Consider the following 20,474-nt stretch of genomic DNA (forward strand, 5'->3'; position numbering starts at 1 on the left):
AGAGACGTTCTCACTCTCGACAGACTGCCACGGCCTAGGCTGTCAGCAATCCCAGTTTCAGACTGTCATTTCTCCTCCTCCTCTACCACTGCAAGCAAGTAATAGTAACACAGTTAAAGGGGGCATATTAAATCTGCTCTCATGTATGTTATTTTTTAACAACTTTATTGCAGTATGTTTTACACATGCCCATTTCAAGCATAAAAGACAGTGATTTTTTATTTATTTGTTTTTACTCTCGGTTGTGCTGCCTGGGCTTTCCTCTTAGTTGCCTTGGGCGGGGGGCTGCTCTCTAGCTGTGGCCACGGGCTGCTCACTGCGATGGCTTCTCTCGCCGCGGAGCACAGGCTCTAGGGCACGTGGGCTTCAGTGGTTGTGCTTTCCGGGCCCTAGAGCACAGACTCGATAGCTGCGGCACTCTGGCTTAGTTGCTCCGTGGCATGTGGGATCTTCCCAGATCAGGGATCGAACCCATGTCTCCTGCCTTGGCAGGCAGATTCATTACCAGTGACCCGCCTGGGAAGCCCTAGTGTATGTTTTTAAGTAAATGATTGGCAAACTCTAGTAACAAACTTACGACACACCCAACAATGGTCAGGTAAGGCCAAGGCACCACAACGCCAAGGTTGAAAAACACTGGAGGGTTCCCTGGTGGATCAGTGGTAAAGAATCCGCCTGCCAACGCAGGAGACAGGGCTTGGACCCCTGGTCCAAGAAGATCCCACGTGGCCCGGAGCAGCTAAACTCAAGTGCCACAACTATTGAGCCTGTGCTCTAGAGCTGGGGAACCACTAAAGCCTGCGTGCTGTAGAACCCATGCTCTGCAACAGGAGAAGCCACCACAGTGAGAGGCCCTCGTACTACAACTGGAGAGTGGTCCCCAAGCAGCAATGAAGACCAGGCACAACCAATAAATAAATAAAAATATTTTTATATAAAGGAGAAAAGCAGAAAAGCACTAGAACAGAGGAGCAGGTGGCTTCCTAAACAACAGCCATCAAGTTCTACTCAAAATGTCTGGAGCAAAAGAAGGGAGAAATGGCTCCACCTAGAGGGGGTGGGGGTGGGATTCAGAGGAAGTGACTGGAAGCAGGAATTTGAGAAGAGGGAAGAGAAATGGCCTCACAGGCTGAGGGGAAAGCATATTCCAAAGAGAAAGGCAGAGAAAGAGGAAGGCCGGCAGCTCGGGGGAGGGAGAGGGAAGGCGTGTGGATGAGATGGGGGTGGGTTTAGATGCGGGACAGAGTGGACGGTGGGCAGATGGGGCGGGGAGAGGGAGGGTGTGCAGGAGCAGTGGGAGACGGTGTTTAAACATGCTGCTGAAACAGTCAGCTGGAGCCCAGCCGTGGAGCAATTTTGGTCCTATACCCCAGAACTTGGGCCCATCCTCGGTGCAGTGGGAGCCATGGGAGGGTCTGCCCCAGGGCACCTTGTCAGCTGTGTGCATTCACCAACATCGATCTTCGGGAACACCTATGAACTTCTGTGCTGGGAGTTTCAAGTTGTCCATGGAACTCATACAGGGTAGAGATTTAGGAGGCAGACCAAATCCTGAATCTGTCACTCACCAGCTGTGTGACCTTGAACAGGTCTCTCAACTTGTGACTCAGTTTCCTCTCTTGTGAAATGGGAACGATAACTGTTCCATACTGTAGGGGGTGCTGTGGAGACTAGAGGAGATGACATGGGTCAGGTGCCTACAGAGAGCCTGGCTTGTGGGAAGCACTCATAGTAGGAGGAGGGAAGAGTGAGTCCAGATCCTCGTAAAAGGACACAGGTTCACAGACTGGCTCCGTCCTGTGGATAACTTCTTCTCCCGGGAAGTCAGCATCTCCTCAGGGGTGCTTCCCCATCTCCTCTAGCATCAACAGAGCCCAGACTCCAGCCCAGAGGAGCGGAGAGCACTTTCAGGGGCAGGAGGAACGTTGTCTGAAGACACGGCTGCTTCTCACTTGACTGAAAGCCTCTAGGTCCACAGATGAGAGCACCGACCCTCACACAGAAGGTGAAATACTAGCCAGTTTGCACCTCCCCTTTCTTCAGCCCTACCTGTGGTCTCAGCTCCACCCACTAAGATATCCCTCTGGATTTTGCCGTCATCTTCATCCAAGGCCAGCCAGCGGTTGAGAGGAAAATCATATTTTCTTTTGTTCCCAATATCTTCAATGACAATCTGGGAAAGAGACAGTGAGAAGGAAGGTTAAGTGTCATGGAGGTCACACGTGGTGACCAAATCCATTCCTCCATCACTTGAGTGAACTCTAAGAATATGTTCTCATCTTCTTAGTGGCCCAAGGAGAGCTTATCACAAGGACACACCTGTTGTCAGGAAAACCTCGCAAAGCACTAAGAGTCACACGGGCGTGACTGAAGTTACCTCCTTCCTGAATTACTGAGCTTTTGTTCCCTCCTCTGCGGATGACCATTTAAAAATGCAATGCAAGAAACTTGGCAGAATGTGCCAAATGAGAACCCATTCCAGTGTTCTTGCCTGGAGAATCCCAGGGACGAGGGAGCCTGGTGGGCTGCCGTCTACAGGGTCACACACAGTCAGACATGACTGAAGCGACTTAGCAGCAGCAGCAGCAGCAGCCCAGTGAGACTGAGGGGCCAGAACTGGAAGCCTGGATTTGCAGACAGCACCAAGATCATCATCTTCCTCACCTGCTGAAGCTTGGGATTCTGGCCTTCTTACTGAGAAGGAGAGTCCACATAAAGAGATCTAGAAGCCCTGATTCTGGCACACTGAATCCTGGGATCTGGTGAGCAGGTCAGAAAATGTCAGCCACGGACAGTGACGTTAGGGGATCTGGGCATCCATGAAGCCCCTGGGGAGACGCACACGTGAGCTAGGTCAGCAAGGCTGAGATAAATGTATCTTCTCAAGCTCACCAAGATGCTGAGAGGCCCTCCCAAAATGTCCCAGAAACACCCAACTGAAAACTCACTCTAAGGTAACTGATTGTCAATAACCAGGTCGAGTCTTCTATCGTAATGGGAAGGCAGACATACCTGGTGACAGACAGGTTGAGTGTTCCCAGGGCTGCCTGACGGAATAGGGCTGATTTTCAGTGGAAAACTCACTTCCTAAGATCAAAGTACCTATATGTGGAAACAGGGCATGTCTTGACCTACCCGAAGGCATCTCACCTAGTTCTATTCTAACCCAGTGTTCATTAAGGAAACTTCTGGGCTCATGACCAGCTCCTGAGGATACTACCCACCAGGGGGCAGCAGTGGCCTGAGCCAGTGACCAGCCTTCTCTCCCCAAGTAAAGTGGCATTCAAGCTCAGGTTTATAAATCAGCCCCTTGTGAGTTTGGTTGGTAAGAGTCACCCTTCAGAGCTTGCTGATTTTATCAAGTATCTGTACGTACAGAGGTGAATGCTTAGTGACCACTGCGGTCTGTCCAGAGCAGGTTCTGCCACTGAAGAAAGTCTAGCCTCTATCAATTCATCTATCTGTGCATTTCACTGCTTTTGCTTTTATCTCCCAGGATTGGGGTTGGGGGAGATTGGGGAGCCAAGAATCTGGGCTATACCTCTTAACTGGCTTCACTCTGACTTTTACAATGTTGGAAAAGCAAGGCGAAGAAAGAAAGGACTTAGTTTATCAGATAAGCTGTCGAGTCTACTAGTGAACCTAGATATACCGATTGACCATTTCTAGCTTCAAATGTTCACAGAATGGAGTGCCAGCCATGATTCCAAGAGCGAATGACAGCCACCCTCGAAGTTCACAGAGATGCCATCAATAAAGGGCCTTCTCCTGACCTGGTGTCTGATGGCAATTCTTGGCTTAATAAGCTTAGCTAATCTGAAAAACAGAATGTATTGCCATTGAACACCTATATAGGGTAAAACTAGCTGCACAGCTGAACCACAAAGGAAAGAGACAAGATATGAATGAGTATTTGAGTAACTGCCAAGACTCTAAAAATTAGACTTTCCGAAATATGAAATCACAAAGAAAGGCGAAGACTTAAACACTGGTGTAGAAAGGATGAAAGCCCATGGATAGTTATAGAAAACTTCCAGATATATTGAATTGACCAAAAAAGTTTGTTCAGGTTTTTCCATCGTGAACTTTTCGGCTAACACAATATATTGAAAAATGTAGACAATTATTTAGTCTGCAGGATGAGGCTAGAGGAAGCTGGCTCCCAGAGGGTAGAACATTTTGGAACATATCTGGTAGCAAGTGGTGAGCCTGGTGGGAAGGAGTAGAGAAGTGAGATATAGAAGGAGCTGATGCCAGCACTTCCGCAGGAAGACTGTCCCTAGGCGGGGCTGACGGTTCTCCCAAAGGCATTCTGGTCTCTGCTGATAAGGGTCCTGTGGCCTGGGACCCATGATCCTGGTTGCTCAAGGGACATTACTGAGGGCCTCTCTGGGGAAGGACAAACAGCTTTCCCACTTCAGCTCATGAGTTGCCCAGACATGCCTGGGTTTTCATAACGTTCCTTTTAAGAATTCAAGACAGCTCAGGAGTGGTTTTTGCTAACTGAAAGAAATGGTGGTGCTCCCTCCAGATCACTGTTGCTCTAGCAGAGACAACAGTAAAGTAAGACTGGAAGGATAGAAGCGACCTTACCATGAATGATATAGAAGCACACACGTGGAGTGTGTGTGAGAAACAGAAGCAATAACCTAATGGCAAACAAGAACCATCATCTCCTGGAGGAATATTCTCCACCTGCAGACAAGTCTACAGGCAGGGCTGACCTTCCAAGAAGCTTGTGGGAAACCAGGGGTCATGAGCCTTCGGAGGCGAGATGGCAGCTAGAGAAAGGGGTCTGTCCAAGGTGGGGCCCACTCTGTCTTGCAAGAACAGGGACAAAGCAGTTATAATGAGACCACCCATTACGAATAAGCCAGAAGAGGATAGTGCTAAGTCACTTCAGTCATGTCTGACTCTGTGTGACCCTGTGGACTATAGCCCTCCAGGCTCCTCTGTCCATAGGATTTTCCAGGCAAGAATACTCGGGATCTTCCCAACTCAGGGTTTGAACCCACGTCTCTCACGTCTCCTGCATTAGCAGGCAGGTTCTTTACCACTGGCGCCACCTGGGAAGCCCCAACGAGGATAAAAACATGAAAGCCTGCAAGTGTAGTCGCTCAGTTGTGTCTGACTCTTTGTGACCCCATGAACTGTAGCCCATCAGGCTCCTCTGTCCATGGAATTCTCTAGGCAAGAATACTGGAGTGGATTGCCATTCCTTCTCCAGGGCATCTTCCCAACCCTTGGTTCAAACCTGGGTCTCCCACATTGCAGACAGATTTTTTACCATCTGAGCCACAAAGGAAGCAAAGAGGATAAACCACCCACAAAAAAGGGGAGCCAAAGATGAAGCTGACAAGCAGAGTTTCTTTCTTTCTGGATCTTTCCAGACAGTTCACAGACACCCCTACACGACCCAGGGCCTGGGGGCTGATTTCCTTCTGCATGGGTCAGACATGTCAGTGTGAGCACATGGAGCTGGTCTTAGAGTCAGCACGTTGTAGATGGATGTAGAGAGTCACCCATGACCTACAGTAGCCCTCCCTCCTTGACATGGAAATAACTTCCACCAACCTGACATAGGCTGGTTGGAGAAGAGGCCCATTTCGGGCAGAAGAGACAAAATCTCCACACGCAGGGCAATCCAGGGAAACTGAAGTATCTTCTCCTTCCCGCCCACATGCCAAGGTGCCTGAGATGCAGACAGCCTGGGTGATCCACAACGCTCCCTCTCTGCACCAGTCATGGAACAGAAAATGATGCCAGGCCTACCGGTGTTTCCAATCTTCCCTTTGAAAATGCATGTCTGTTATCCAGTCAAGGTGGCCCTCGCTTGACTCATAAGCAGCCATGCCGCATTCCAAGAACCACTGTTTTTTCTTTTGGGCTGCACTGGGTCTTAGCTGCAGCACTTGAGATCTTCATTTCCACACATGGACTCTCTGGTCGTGGCGTGGGGGCTCTGGAGCATGTGGGCTCAGTTTCCCCACAGTATGTGGGATCTTCGTTCCCCAAACAGGGATCAAACCTGCATCCTCTCCATTACAAGGCAGATTCTTAACCAGTGGGCCACCAGAGCACTCCCCAAGAACCACTATTGAACTGTGGTTTACATTTCTAGTTCTTAGATCATAGGACAAGGGACAGGTAGGTTTTGACACAGGAGAAAAAACAGATGCAGACTTTGGAGCTTACAAACCCACTTGGAAATAAATCAGCTTCCAGGGGTTAGTAGAGGAGACCTGGGCTCATGGAAGAAAGAGGGAATGGTCTACAAGGGAAACTGAAGCTCAGCAAAGGAAGAGGGTGGGCGGCCTCCTGCTGCCCCCAAGCTCTGGGCCTCACTCATCACACTGAAATGCTGTGTCAGATGCTATGCAACACGCCACAAGCATGAGTAACTGCAGGCGACAGCACGTGGACGGTGTCACCCCCGGCGCTCTCAGCCCTTCCTCTGCCTTTCACTCCGCTCTTCTGAGCCCGTCCACGTGCCCACTCCTTCGTCACTGCCCCAGGCTGCCTCATTCAATAAGGACCTTCAGTCGCTTCTTCTGATCACGCCCGTGGTGGCCCTGCCCTCAGTTAGCCCCTGACATGCTTCCTCAGTTCTCTGAGCCCTGTGCCCTGGCCCTGAGTTATTCAATATTCCGGTGCCATCTTCCAGCTGCCCTACCTGGCAAAGCCCTGCCTGTGTTCATGGCCCAGCTCCAACAGACCCGCCCTGGAGCCTCCTCTGACGCCCAGTCAGGCACTGCTAACCCCAACATTTGTTTGTACCTCATGAAAGACACTTGCCTCATCCAGCTTTGTATTAAAGTTGGGGTGATTCTGTTTTCTGATTTATAAACCAGGACATTTGGATTGATCAACAGTTGAGGGGCCCTTAGGACAGAATGTTCATTCACTGAAAGCTGGACTTTCCCTAAAGTTTTGGGATGTAAGGTTACAGTAAGTAACCTGCCTTCCAGTAAATAACCTACCTTAATGTAAGTATTCAGTCTTATCTCTTTTAGAGGCAGAACCATGTCCATTGTAACAGTCATTCATAACATAGGGCCTAGGATGTAAGAGTCACCCAGTAAATGTTTGTTGAATGTCAAGTATAAATTGGTGACATGAGGCCACGCTGAGTTTCTTGAGGTCCCTGAAATCTGCTCCATGAATCTCTATCTCCACTTCCTGTCAGAGCCAGTGGTACTGGTTGAACTTAAGCTCCCTAAGGCATGTGGCAGGGGACCTACCCAATTCCGGATTTTCTAACGCATGGCACAGTGGAGAGAATCCAGACTTGGAGTCCAGAGGACTGGGGACAGGTCCCATCCCTGCCCCAGAGAGCTATAGGACCTCGGGCAAATCCTCTCCTGAAGCAGATGGGCCAAAAGCAAGGCCCACTGGCAGTGTGATGTTCCATCTTGTGACTCTTGTTCTTTGGAGCCGGTGATTGGCTGAACTGATCATGTGAATTAGTCACAAATGTTGGACTATGCAGACATGGGGACCCAAGCCATGTGCAAAGCCTGTGGGAGGGAGACGCCAGCCTCGGGGAAGGAATGAAGAACAGGGGGCTGAGGAATACACATGGACAACTGACTAACGAAGAAGGGGAGGGAGGCGACCTATGAAGGCTGTCAGATTTATCCTTCCAAGCCCCCACACAGAAATATCAAAGGAGCAGTTGTCATGTGGTGTCCACAGCAACCAACCAGGCCACTTCTAGAACGGGAGCACTTGCTGTAGAATTGTCGAATGTGGAAATGCAGACAATCTAACGGCACTTTAACTGGTGTCTCTGTGGAGGTGAGGTGAGGAAGGGCAGCATGGAAACCCAGTCTCCATGGGGAGGCAGGAGGCTAGGGCTGGCTACGCACTGTGTAGTCATAGGGATGAGAGGTAGCCTCTGGTTTCCAGGTTGCACTCACTCTGCCTGGGACCTAAAATCCTCTTCTTCCTTCCTCACCAGAATTCCTCCTTCAAGAAAATACCTAGTAAATCCAGGTACTCTGACCTACAAAATACTAGAATTATTTTTATGTCTTATTCCCAAGGATTATTTTGGTTTGGCTTAAGTTAAAGGAACAGACTGTTAGGAGTTTTTCAGAAGCCAGTGAACACTTGGAGGCACACTCCCCTTGGGGACCTGCCTGCCAGGCCCTGAACTCACCCCTACACATAATACTGGCCCCGAAGAAAATAACCAATCTCACGCTGAAAGTAGCCTGCTTGGCTTCTGGTTTAAAACAGTGTCTGAGTAGCAAACATAAAGGAAAAAGAAGCAAAGAAAGGAAGGAGAGAGGGAAGAAGGAAAAATCATTCTGAAGAATGAAAAGAAGAGCGGAAATCTGGAAAGGACTGAATAAAGGATACAGAAAAAGAATAAAGTATAATAAGAGGATAAAGGATATAGAAAAAGAAGACAAGAAACTGTCCTTAATCGCTCAGTTGTGTCTGACTCTTTGCAACCCCATGGACTGTAGCCTACCAGGCTCCTCTGTCCATGGGGATTCTCTGGGCAAGAATACTGAAGTGAGTTGCCATGCCCTCCTCCAGGGGATCTTCCTGAGCCAGGGATCAAACTCAGGTCTCCCGCATTGCGGGCAGATTCATTACCATCTGAGCCACCAGGGAAGCCCTACAAGAAACTGATTTGCTTGATAGAATGCAACAAAATACAGTCTTTATGAAACAGGGGTGAACATCTTTAATGATAGGAAGGGCTGCAGCGAAAAGGCAGTAAGATGATATGAAAAGAGAGCCAGATCACATGAGGAAACATATCAAGGAAAGCAAAACTGTGTAGCAGCAAATTCATCAGTGTCCTTACAATTCTGCATGACCTTAAAGTATCTCCTAGGAATTAATTGTAGGAAATAATCATAAATGTGTATGCAGATAAGCTATGAGAATGTCTGTCATAACACAGTTTATTTCCTCAATAAATTTGAGGAAAAAGATTGAAATGTTCAACAAAGAGGAATTGGTTTAATACTTCATGGTATATCTGGGTAGTGAAGTATTATCATCATTAAAAACTGCATTGTGAAATATCAATATTATTCTATTTAAATAGCATGAGGAAATATGTATATTACACTTGAAAATGGAGACAAAGCAGTTTGTAAGATATTGTGCTTATTATGACCCCATTATTTTAAATGACATATGTGTATTAATTCACAGAAAAATGCCTGGAGGATATGTATGAAAACATGAACACTGGTTACCTTTGGGTGGTGAAATTATGGTGGTTCAGATTATTTAATTTTGCTTATTTGCATTTCCTAAACTTTTTACAATGAATATATATATTACTTTTGTGAGAAGAAAAAATAATTTGAAGAAACATTCAGAATTAAAATGCATATTAATAGGAGAAAGAAACAGAACTGGTGGTTTGAAAAAGCAAGTCAATAATAAGATGGGAGGGAATTTGACAAGTTCTTATGGAGTGCAAAGAAAATAGAGATGAAAATAATAAAGGGGAAGCTTTTGAAAACAGAGAGTGGCGATTCAGTAAATGGATAATTGTTTCCTGAAGAAAAGATCAGAATAAAGCCATCCAAGCAAGAATCTAGTATATTTTCTCATCTCTTAGTATATTTACTAGATAGCTTTTCTGAGCTATAAACAAACAAAAAATATCCTAGGCATCATAATGTTACAGAGAAGTTAAAAACAAGATTCCCTGGTGCCTCAGACGATAAAGAGTCTGCCTGCAATGCGGGAACCCAAGTTCCATCCCTGGGTCAGGAAGATCCCCTGGAGAAGGAATAGCAACCCACTCCAGTATTCCTGCCTGGGAAATGCCATGGACAGAGGAGCCTGGCAGGCTACAGTCCATGGGATCCCAAAGAATCAAACACAACTGAGCCACTTCACTTTTCTTTTAAAAACAAAGGAAGGAGGGAAGGAAGGAAGGGGAAGGGAGAGGGGGTAAGGGGAGATAAATGAACTAACAAAGACCTTACTCATAGACATTATCTGGCAAGACTTTTAAATTATAAATAAAAAGAAAAAATCCTACAAGCGTCCTAGCTGAAACAAAAACACCACAAAAGAGGCTGTCCAGGAAGAAACAAAAGTCTGTGCGGCTTCCATGTCAAATTTCAAAAGGTAACGGAACAAGATTTTCAGCGTTTGAAAGGAAAAGTGCTCTTACCCTATGTCTCACACCTTGCCAAGCTGCCCTTGCTTTGAGATGAAGATAACACAAGGACGTGTTTCCGTGTGTGAACCACCTGCTTCACAGAGCTTCAGAAAGCACCAGGGGTGAGGGTCCAGGTGACCAAGAAGGGACCCGACCTCCCGAGGTACAGCTGCAACGGCTATGTCAAGGTCACCCTCAGGCCCTCGGCTGCACTTTGCAGCTCCCTCAGCTACTCCTGCGTTTTCACTTTGACAATCTTCTTTCCCAGGATGAAGGGACTGGACTCCAAGGAATCTCTCTGTGCCCCATTCTGGCTGAGGTCATAGAGCACACTGCCTCCTCTGTGCTGAGGCACACTTCTGCCTGGGCTTTGGCTCTCTAGGTTCTGGACTCCTGCCCCATTTCTTCTCCAATCCAAGCAGCAGCTCCACTTAACCTCCGGAAACCCTATTCAGCATCAGGCTGGCTGTTCTTACAGCCAGGAAGCCCCCTCTTTCCAAAAAAACTTGGCCATTCCTTGCTTTGCTGATTCAGCACCGTGTCCCATGCCAAGAGCTGGGGAGGTGCCCTCAAGGAACTTTCAGGCTGGTTACGGGGAGACATGCGGCAGACACTCAAGGATTCTTACTCAACAGCCTTTCCAATCACCTTCTTAGCCTACTTCTGCCATAACGGCTGGAAAACCTACTTGAAGTCCCAATTTCCAGTATAACTAGGGTGGCCCCACAACACAGGCAGAGGTTCCAAAGAGGGTTATGCTTCTCTCAAACCAAGGCAAGGCATGCCACAAAAAAAGTCCTTCCCCTCTGGTCTTCTCTTTTTTTCCTGCCTGGAACACAGATAAGATGCCTAGAGGTTCAACGGCCAAAATGTGATCGTGAGCCGAGTTGGAGAATGAAAGCCGCTGTGTTGAAGACAGTGACTCAGCGAGACAGCAGGTCTCAGGAAGCCGCTGCAGCAGCCCTGAGCTGGCCACATCTGGATTCATGTGAGATGAGAGAAATATGCCTTTGATTGCTCCTCAATTTCTGATCTTTGCAGTCAAGCACGTTCCTAACTGCCACAGCATAGTATACAAAATTAAGGAGTAGCAAAACCTCAACTATCAGACAGTCTCATTCTCAGTAGTCAGATTATTATAAATCCAAGGGTGTTATGTTTTTAAGCAGTAAGAGCTTTTCAAGATATTTTTCAAAATATGTTACACATCCATTTTTTCCAATCATTCTGGGATGAGCTGAAAGATGTGGATAGCCTCATGACTAAGACACATGCCAAGGCTGGTAGCCCTTTTCTAAATGACCTCAGACTTCCATGATCATTCAATATTCTTTTGACTTTTTCTGTCTTCTCTGACTTTCCATTACAGTTCTCAATAACCCCACCAATTTCAGTGTCTCTTTCTACCTCTAATTTTCTGCTATATAGGTTTAAAATTATGGGTAGCAAGTTTGCTAGAAGGGATTATAAGCAAGCATGAGACTGAGTGAGAATCTGAGGGGCCTTGCCTTCAAAATCAGGGCAGAGCAAGGTAGTACCTGGGGCATAAGCTCTTCTTGTGAACTTTGAGCCAGATATATCTCAGCTTCTCAGAAGCCTTTTTGCTTTCTTCTTGACTCTTAACTTTGTCCTGGATAGGTGAAATTTTGAGGATCTGAGATCCAGAAGTTTGAGGTACAAAGCAACGACCCAAGATAAGTCACAAGTAGCTTATGATTAAGGTGAAATGAATGCTACAGGCCAGCAGGGTTATAGACACTCATGGGAGGGAGAGGTTCTGGTGGCCAGAGTCAGGGAAGGCTTAGTGACAGAGGCCTGCAGGAGGGAAGACCCTGGATGGGTGCAGATGAGAGAAGCTGTCCTTCTGGGAAGGCGATGGATAGCACAGGCAAGGCCTGGGAGGCTGTGGGAAGAGCAGCATGGCTGACCAGGAGCTTAGGTAGAAGGGTGGAGGCTGATGGACCTAAAGAGGGAGTCTAGGTCTGAAGTACAGCCTCTGAGGAGCCAGAACTCCCCCTTCCCAGGCCAAGGGACCACAGACAGGCAGCTGGACCCACCTTGGACAGGAACCAGCCCGCAGACGCCCCCCTGTTGTTGTGGCCAACATTGATCTTCATGAGCTGCCCCAGGTCGGGGGCATCCAACATGAACTTGTCTTCAGCCCCCTTTTCAAAGTTGTCCTTTTCATTCTCCAGCCTACGCTCACCTGTACACACAGACACACAAGGCAGTTATTTGTACAAAGGAGACCAGATGAGGAGAGAGAACTGGCTCCAAACTTTAATGGGTTGCCCACTGCAGAACGGTCTCAAAAGTCACCAGGTGGGAGGCTGTGGGTGGGGACAGGCGGTATGTGGACACTCTCTGTACTTCCACTCGATCTGGCTGTGAACCTAAAACTACTCTAAAGAATAGAGTTTATTAATTTATTCAAAAGGGTAGCTTCACCCCAAGATCTATAGGCTCCTTAAACCCCTCCAGCTGCCAGTCAAGGCCGAGGCTCACCTTGTATGGCCTGTGCCCAGGACCCATAACTGGGTCTCTGAGTTTGGCCTTAGCCCAGGGTCCCCACCCTAGCAAACCCACCTGCACCCCAGTCCCCGGACCTGAGGCCCTGCCTTGCTTTTCCTGAACAAGGAGCACAGCCATGGTCATTGGTCTACAGGCTGTGGCTGAGACCCTGACATCAGCCAGCAGGCTGCCTTAGGCTTGCCTCCTCTGGAAAACGGCTATGATAACTATCACCAGAGTCTGCTGCATGTTTAACTTTTTTTCCCCCTCACTTGCTCCCTTGTCACAATCTAAGAGGGAAATATTATTAACTTTGTCTTGCAGATGATGAAACTGAGACTTGGAGAAGTGAAACAACTTGCCAAAGTCACACAGGTATTAAGCACATAGTTAGGACTTGAGCCAGCCTGTTCCTTCTCATTTTCAGTTTTCCACGATTGCCTTCCCAAGTCTACCAGTCATGTTAACCCTTACAAGCCCATCTGAGCACCAGATTTTTGCTTATCCTTCCTGTTTTCTTTCTTTTCTAAAAGTCGATTCCTTAAATTTTTCTAAATTTTAGATTGCCACAACTCACACATATAGAAAATATTAGACATCCCTGTACCCCCCATTCAGATATAAGAGGTATACCAGATATTAACATTTTGTGTAATTAACTTAGGCCTTTCTCTTTTTTAAAGGAAATTAAACATAACAGGTAGGTCTAAAGCCTCATAGTCCATCCCTTCACCTGCCACACCCTGCCATAAGCAAACAGTATCATCAACTGGCATCCATTATTTTCATGAATTTTTGTTTGTGCATGTATGTATCCATAAAGAACATATACTATTTTTGCATGTTTTAGAATTTTACAGAAATAACATCATAGTGAGCATCTGTCTTAAGTTCCTTGTCTGTACTGTGGGAATGATAAGGACTCCACCTCATAGGAGCTGTTTCAAGGATTAACTGAATGAATGTGTGCAAAGCCCTTAGGGTAGTGCCCGGAGTGTGGTAGGTAGGTGCCGTGTCAGGGGCTGGGATTCTTACTGTTGCTCGTGTTACCATCATCTTATCATCACACACTCTTGTGAAGTTAATATCACTCCTTCGAGATTATTCTGTTGATGCTAGTAACCGAATTCACCCAACTTCTGTATAACAGTCATTGAATGAAGAAAACACGATTGTATGTGCATTCTTTCACATTTGGGTTGTTTCTATTTGATTGCTATTGTAAATACCACTGAAATGGACTCTCCAGTACTAACCTTCTGCCCTACATTTGTAAAAACTGATCTGACTGGACACCTACAGAGTTTCTGGATATTGAGATGTGCTCATCTTCAGTGTATTAGCAATTGCAAAACCACCTTCAGAGATGGTTGTACTACATCAATTATCACCAGCAGCCTTTGAGGGTTTGCATTCCCCATAATCATTGTTAACACATATATTTAAACTTCTGTTTCATGTGTGTACAATGGTGTCTTATTATGGTTTTAATTTGCATTCCTTTGACTATTTGAAAAGACTGAAAGATGTTCATATATATATACATATATTTTGAGATTGCTTCATATATATATTGGCCATTCAGGCTTTGCTTGTCCATAATTTTTCTGTTCATATACTTTATTATATTTTTCCTTTGTCTACAGTCTTTCCTTTTCTTTGTCTTTCCTTTTTTCATACAGACTTTTTCTTGTTTTAATGGACTTTATCAATATTTCCTTTTGTTGTTTGTGTTGTTAGTGAATTGTTCAAGAAACTCTATCCTAAACTGAGATTTTTAAAAGACACACTCTTAAAGTTTCTACTAAAAAGTCATAGTTTGCTTTTTCACATTTAAATCTCTAGCCCATCTGGAACTTATTTTTGTGTGTGGTGAAAGGTAAAAAGATTGACTTTTATCTTTTCTCACATGGTTAGACAACTGTTTTAACACCAGCAATTGAATATTTCATCCTTTCTGCTCAGATTTATAATGCCACTCTCTGTGTATTTCTAGACTCTTTATTCTATTGGTTTATTTGTTTCTCCTTCTGTACATATCACTCTGTTGTAGTTTTGGGGGATTTGAATATTTTAGTATTTGGAGGGTAAATGGAGAAGGCAATGGCACCCCACGCCAGTACTCTTGCCTGGAAAATCGCATGGACGGAGGAGCCTGGCAGGCTGCAGTCCATGGGGTCGCAAAGAGTCGGACACGACTGAACGACTTCACTTTCACTTTTCACTTTCATGCACTGGAGAAGGAAATGGCAACCCACTCCAGTGTTCTTGCCTGGAGAACCCCAGGGACAGGGGAGCCTTGTGGGCTGCCATTTCTGGGGTCGCACAGAGTCGGACGCAACTGAAGCAACTTAGCAGCAGCAGCAGCAGCAGCAGGAGGGTAAATATCCTCATATTATTAATATTGTCAATATTATTTTCATTATTCAAAATTTTTCTGGCAATACTTAGCCCTATGTGGACATGAATTTAATAGCAGCTTAAGCTGTGGAATATTGCCTTTTGGGAATTTGACTGAAACTGCATTGCATTTATAGAATAATGAGAAATTTGGACATCTTACTGAGTTTAAGTCTTTTCTCATCCACGAGGATAATATATTTTTCCATTTTTTAGGTATTCTTGCATGTTCTTAAGTAGAAATTTTTATTTTTTCCAGAGTTTTTCTTAATACCAAAAGCTAGTATAAATCATATATTTTTAAATAATATATGTGCTTACTGTTTTATTAATATTTTTGTATTAATCATATCCAGCACCTTTATTAAACTTACTCATGGTTCTAATGATTTTTTTAATTCTCCTGGATTTTATAGATGATCATTCATTTTTTTGAAAATTAAATTTTGTTTCTAAATGGGGTAAAAGGTTGGAGTTTCTTCTAATTTTATTGATTTATGATCAAAGAATGTTGTCTCTATGTTATTGATTCATGTGCATTTGTCATTATGCGATTGAAAAGAATGTATATTCTCTACCCACTGGATTTAGGAATCTACATACTTATATTAGACCAAGGTTATTAACCATTGTTAAAATCTGCAACCATACTAAATTTTTATCTATTTGACTCATCAATTACTGAGAGTATTGTATTAAAATCTTCCACTATGATTATGTACTTGTCAAGTTTCTCCAAGAATTTTATTACTTTTTGCTTCACATGTATTAAAAATATGTTGCTAAATCTATATAAGTTCAGAATTATCCTATCTTCCAGGTTAATTGCTCTTTTTGTCATTCTGATACTTATTTCTAATGAAGTGTTTTGTCTGAAAGTTTAATTTGATGGATATTAATATAGGTACACCAGCTTCTTTCCTGTAGACAGTATGTTCCTGGTATACTTAATTTCATTTTATATATTCTCAGAAATTTATGTATCATATATTTAAGCTGGATTTTATTTCTTTTAATTTAATATGAGAACATTTATTCTTAGGTGGATGAATTTAGTTTAGTTTATTTCTATTTATTGTATTATTTACACATTTATCTTACTTTTTGCTATTAGCATGCTTTTTCTTTCTTCATTTCCTGATTTCTATTGGATTGATTGAGTCTTTATCCCCTTTCATTTCCTCTCCTGGTTTAGAACTTATGCATTTCTCTTTGGGGTGCTTACTTATACAATTTTAATCTGCATACTTGATGTAGCAAAGTCTAAAGTTAATTATTCCCTGGGGTCAGCAAATGGACTGCAACCAAGTTATGTTTTAATTCTTATTATCTCCTTTCTTTCTCAAATATCACTGTGTTTTAGTGTTTAGGGTCCATATTTTCTCATATCTTGGTAATAGTTATTATTATTAATATTATCATTTTGTACAGTTAACGCTTCCTTAAATTTGTTACATAATTATCATTTTTTGGCTCACCTTTATTTCTTGGATCTCACACATTTCTTCTGGGTACAATTTTCTTTTTCTTAAAGTATATTCTTCAGGAGTTTAAACATGAATCAATGAAAAACTCATGTTTAAGCATGTGTCTTTGGGTGGGAAGTCTTATTTCTCTTTGTTTGCTTGGAAATCCATTAATTTTGCCCTCATTCTGGAATAGTTGAGTATCGAATTCTAGGTTTGGCTACACCATACAGCTTGTGGGATTGTGGAATCTTAGTTCCCTGACCAGGGATTGGACCCGGGCCCTCAGCAGTAAGGGCACAGAGTCCTAACTACTGGAACCCAGGGAATTCCCAGAGGATGGAAAATATTGTTCCACGAACTTGTATCCTCTATAAGCTGCTGATAAGAATTTGCTATCAATCTAATTGTTTCTATAGAAGATAATCCACCAAATCTGGTTACTTTTAAGATCTTTCTCTTGGCCTTTTGTGTCACCACAATGTATCTAAATGAAGATCTGTTCTTGTTTATTCTGGTCAATGTCTCTTGTTACTTTAATCTGAAGATTCATATCTTTGCTTAATTCTGAAAAAAAATGTGATCAGCCATCATCTCCTCAAATATTTCCTCTCGCCTATTCTGTATATTCTGTTTCCGAAACTCCTATTCAACATATCAGGGCATATTCCCTCCTCCACATCTCGGGACCTCTTACTGGTATTTTTCAACCCTTTATGTCTCTGCACATCTGCATATTTTGTTTATATTTTTCTACAGTTCACTAATTATCTATTAAACAATTTCTAATTGTGTTGTTTAACCCATCCACTAAGTGTCTGTATCTAGTAACTGTATTTTCAGTTCCTGTATTTCTGCTTCCTGTATTTGTCATAGGGGGCTTCCCGTGTGGCTCAATGTAAAGAATCTGCCTGCCAATGCAAGAGATGCAGTCTACAGTCCATGGGATTGCAAGAGTCGGACAGGACTTAGCAACTAAACCACTGGCATGGAACAAATTTTCTGTACCTGAAGGAGAGGGTTCCCAAATCACATGTGCAGTGTAAAATGACACCTCAAGCCTGTATGTATATAAGCCTAAAGTATCAATTCCCCAGCAACTGTTTTTTTAATCTAGAGTTCTTACAAAGATAAGTTTACTCTACTGAGGAGCAATTTTTTTTTTTCCTAGTCTCTTTTTTCACTGAAGATATTCCTGTGAACTTCTAGGGATCCTGGCTTTTTTGCATATTTAGCCTCATACAGAGCCAAAATATCATTTTCTGACCCCAAATGTGTAAGGAAATTCATGCTATAGATCGTTGAACATGAAGGTGTCCTTCTTCTAAGATTCAGAGCATCAGTTCATAGCTAATACTTCGGTTTTAAATTCTCTCATTTCTGACACCGGGAGATTTCTCTTTTTTTCTTATAATTCCAGCAGTGCATTTTAAATTATTTAATAGATTACGTCCAAAACTCATGTCTCTGAAGCTTTTCTGACTCCTATGCTGCTGCTAAGTCGCCTCAGTCGTGTCCGACTCTGTGCGACCCCATAGGCGGCAGCCCACCTGGCTCCCTCATCCCTGGGATTCTCCAGGCAAGAACACTGGAGTGGGTTGCCATTTCCTTCTCCAATGCATGAAAGTGAAAAGTAAAAGTGAAGTCACTCAGTCGTGTCCAACTCCCAGTGATCCCATGGACTGCAGCCTACCAGGCTCCTCTGTCCATGGAATTTTCCAGACAAGAGTATCCCTTTAAATGGGCAGAAGCAGGAGCAAACCACCTGTCTCAGTAGTTCTACTGGCTGAACCTCCTTCCAACACCTACAGCTGGGTCTGTGCTCTCAGTTCCTGGTCCACCTATGAGGCCAAGAGCAATTTATCCCCCTGCCCTATTCTTGTCTGCCCCAAACTGCTGCAGTGAGTCAGGCCATGCCCAGTCACATCCCCAAATATAATTCAAGATGGGCATGGAGCTTAGGGAGATAGAGCAAGTGAGAATGAATCCCCTGGAAATGTGGAGCTTGGGTCTGTTCTAGGATGCAGGATGATTTAAAATCAATTCAAAAGCCAAGCACAGCTTATTCTGAAAGCACATCATTCACATAAACTTGATGCAATGGGCACCGTGCTGCCCGAGGAAGGCCATGACAAAGCGCATCACAAGAAGAAGAGAGAGGCTCAAGAGAAGAGCCTAGAGGAGCCTGGAGTCGCCTTCCTCTGCCCGAAGGGTGGGAAACAGCCCACTTAAGAAGTTCTGGGAATGGCTTGAGAAGAGTTTAAATCTATTACCTGTGTCTCCATACTCTCCAAAGATATTGATGAAGACGTCAGCATCAGTGCCCGCACCAATGACATCACCAGTGTACACTTTGACTTCATACTTGTTACCTGAAAATGAAGACAGAGAAAGTGTCAGGTCATTCAGGTCCTGAGGAGAGAAGAACAGAGGCCTCAAAGTAGCTACCACACCATCCACCCTTCTTTCCAGCAGCACATGGATTGTCACCGCGACTGTCAGTAACTGAGCAAGACTCAAGTCACCTGACTTGGTTTCCAGAGGTCATTGCTGAACATTGCTGATTTGTGTATGCAGAGCACAAATCAGAGGTAGAGGGGACTTCTGTTTTCATCTACTAACTTGTTGCCTTGGGATGCATGAATCAACCCAAATGCAACCAACCCACCAGCGTATCTCCCCCGGATACTGAAATGACTCCAGCTGGGCCCACGGCCTCTACACTATTTTTGCCAATCTGTTCTTTACACCACGTCACATTATAAAAATTCATTGGAGAAAACTGATTATGCAAATAAAAACCAAATTTATATATAAATTGTCAAGGCCATAACCAATTCAAAGACCAAAGGAACCAATAAGAGCCAGCAAATACACATTTTGATGTTATTTTATTTAAAGACTTATATCTGCTTCCTATATCTTGCTCCATTTATTGAATAGAAATCCATTCTCTGTAACCCCAAAACACCAGTTTTGGCCATGGTCTCAAGAGGGGGTGGTGCTCAATGTAAACTTGACAACATGTTAAGCCATGCCCAAATCTTCCCAACCAGATCTTGCCTTAGAGTGGGGAGCGAAAGCCAGGAGTTGCTCTGTGCTGCAAAAGGGAGATTCCTCTAGATTTTCTTTGTGACTCAACAAGTCTAAGGGCTGAGGCAACTTTTCCTTATCTTCCCCTTGCTGCCATAGGTTTCTATTTTTTATGTTCCAGAATCTTTTTTTAGATGACTTATGCCCAATATATGGGTTTCCCAGTTGACACTAGTGTAAAGAACCCACCTGCCAATGCAGGAGACATAAGAGACATGGGTTCGATCCCTGGGTTGGGAAGATCCCCTGAAGGAGGGCACAGCAACCCACTCCAGTATTCTTGCCTGGAAAATCCCATGGACAGAGGAGCCTGGTAGGCTACAGTCCATAGGGTTGCAAAGAGTCAGACATTACTGAAGCAACTTAGCACATACACACGAACATGCCTCGTATATGAAGCCAATAAAAGGTATTTAATTGAGGCCCAAATCCTAGCCCCTCCGCCTGCCTCCTCCCTAGACCTTCCTCAGTGTCTCGGGCCCCAGAGGTCTTTCTCCCTGTGCTCCTTGGCTCTGCCATGTGGTCGGTGTCAACGATTTCCCAGTTTCACCATCTCCTCCTTGTTCTGTTTGCTGTTTCCTGCAGGTGAGACTTCTAAGCTCCTCAAGAACTTAAAAGAGGACTGGGAGCAGGACTTCCTTGTCTCATATGGTTTTCTCTCACAGCCCCCAGCACAGGGCTGAGCACATATGAGAGTCTCACTGAGCACGTCAGGGACACTGGAGAAAACAGCTGAGGCGAGGGACGTGAGAGCAGCGACATCCTCTGCGCTCTGCAAGTCCACGATGCTTGACCAAGAGGGGCAGCCTCGCCGACTGTGGAGGGAAGCCAGGAGAACAGGGAGGCACCTCAGAGGGTGG

The 20,474-nt window shown here is 44.6% G+C and overlaps 1 protein-coding gene and 1 long non-coding RNA gene across 2 annotated transcripts in view; one reads left to right on the forward strand and one right to left on the reverse strand.

The window, feature by feature from the left end:
- LOC133237710 (uncharacterized) overlaps window positions 1–20,474 on the forward strand; it is a 485,111-nt gene that overhangs the window by 311,247 nt on the left and 153,390 nt on the right. The gene's annotated exons all lie outside the window — the stretch shown is intronic.
- Window positions 1–20,474, reverse strand: part of LOXHD1 (lipoxygenase homology PLAT domains 1) — a 210,190-nt gene that overhangs the window by 151,036 nt on the left and 38,680 nt on the right. The window contains exons 5-7 of the mRNA XM_061400078.1: window positions 18,795–18,893; window positions 12,202–12,350; window positions 2,050–2,173 (exon numbers count right to left, since the gene is read on the reverse strand). Coding sequence (XP_061256062.1) covers window positions 2,050–2,173; window positions 12,202–12,350; window positions 18,795–18,893 — 372 coding nt within the window. The remainder of the gene's footprint in view (window positions 1–2,049; window positions 2,174–12,201; window positions 12,351–18,794; window positions 18,894–20,474) is intronic.

This window comes from Bos javanicus, chromosome 24 (genome assembly GCF_032452875.1).
Source record: "Bos javanicus breed banteng chromosome 24, ARS-OSU_banteng_1.0, whole genome shotgun sequence".
Classification (NCBI taxonomy): domain Eukaryota; kingdom Metazoa; phylum Chordata; class Mammalia; order Artiodactyla; family Bovidae; genus Bos; species Bos javanicus.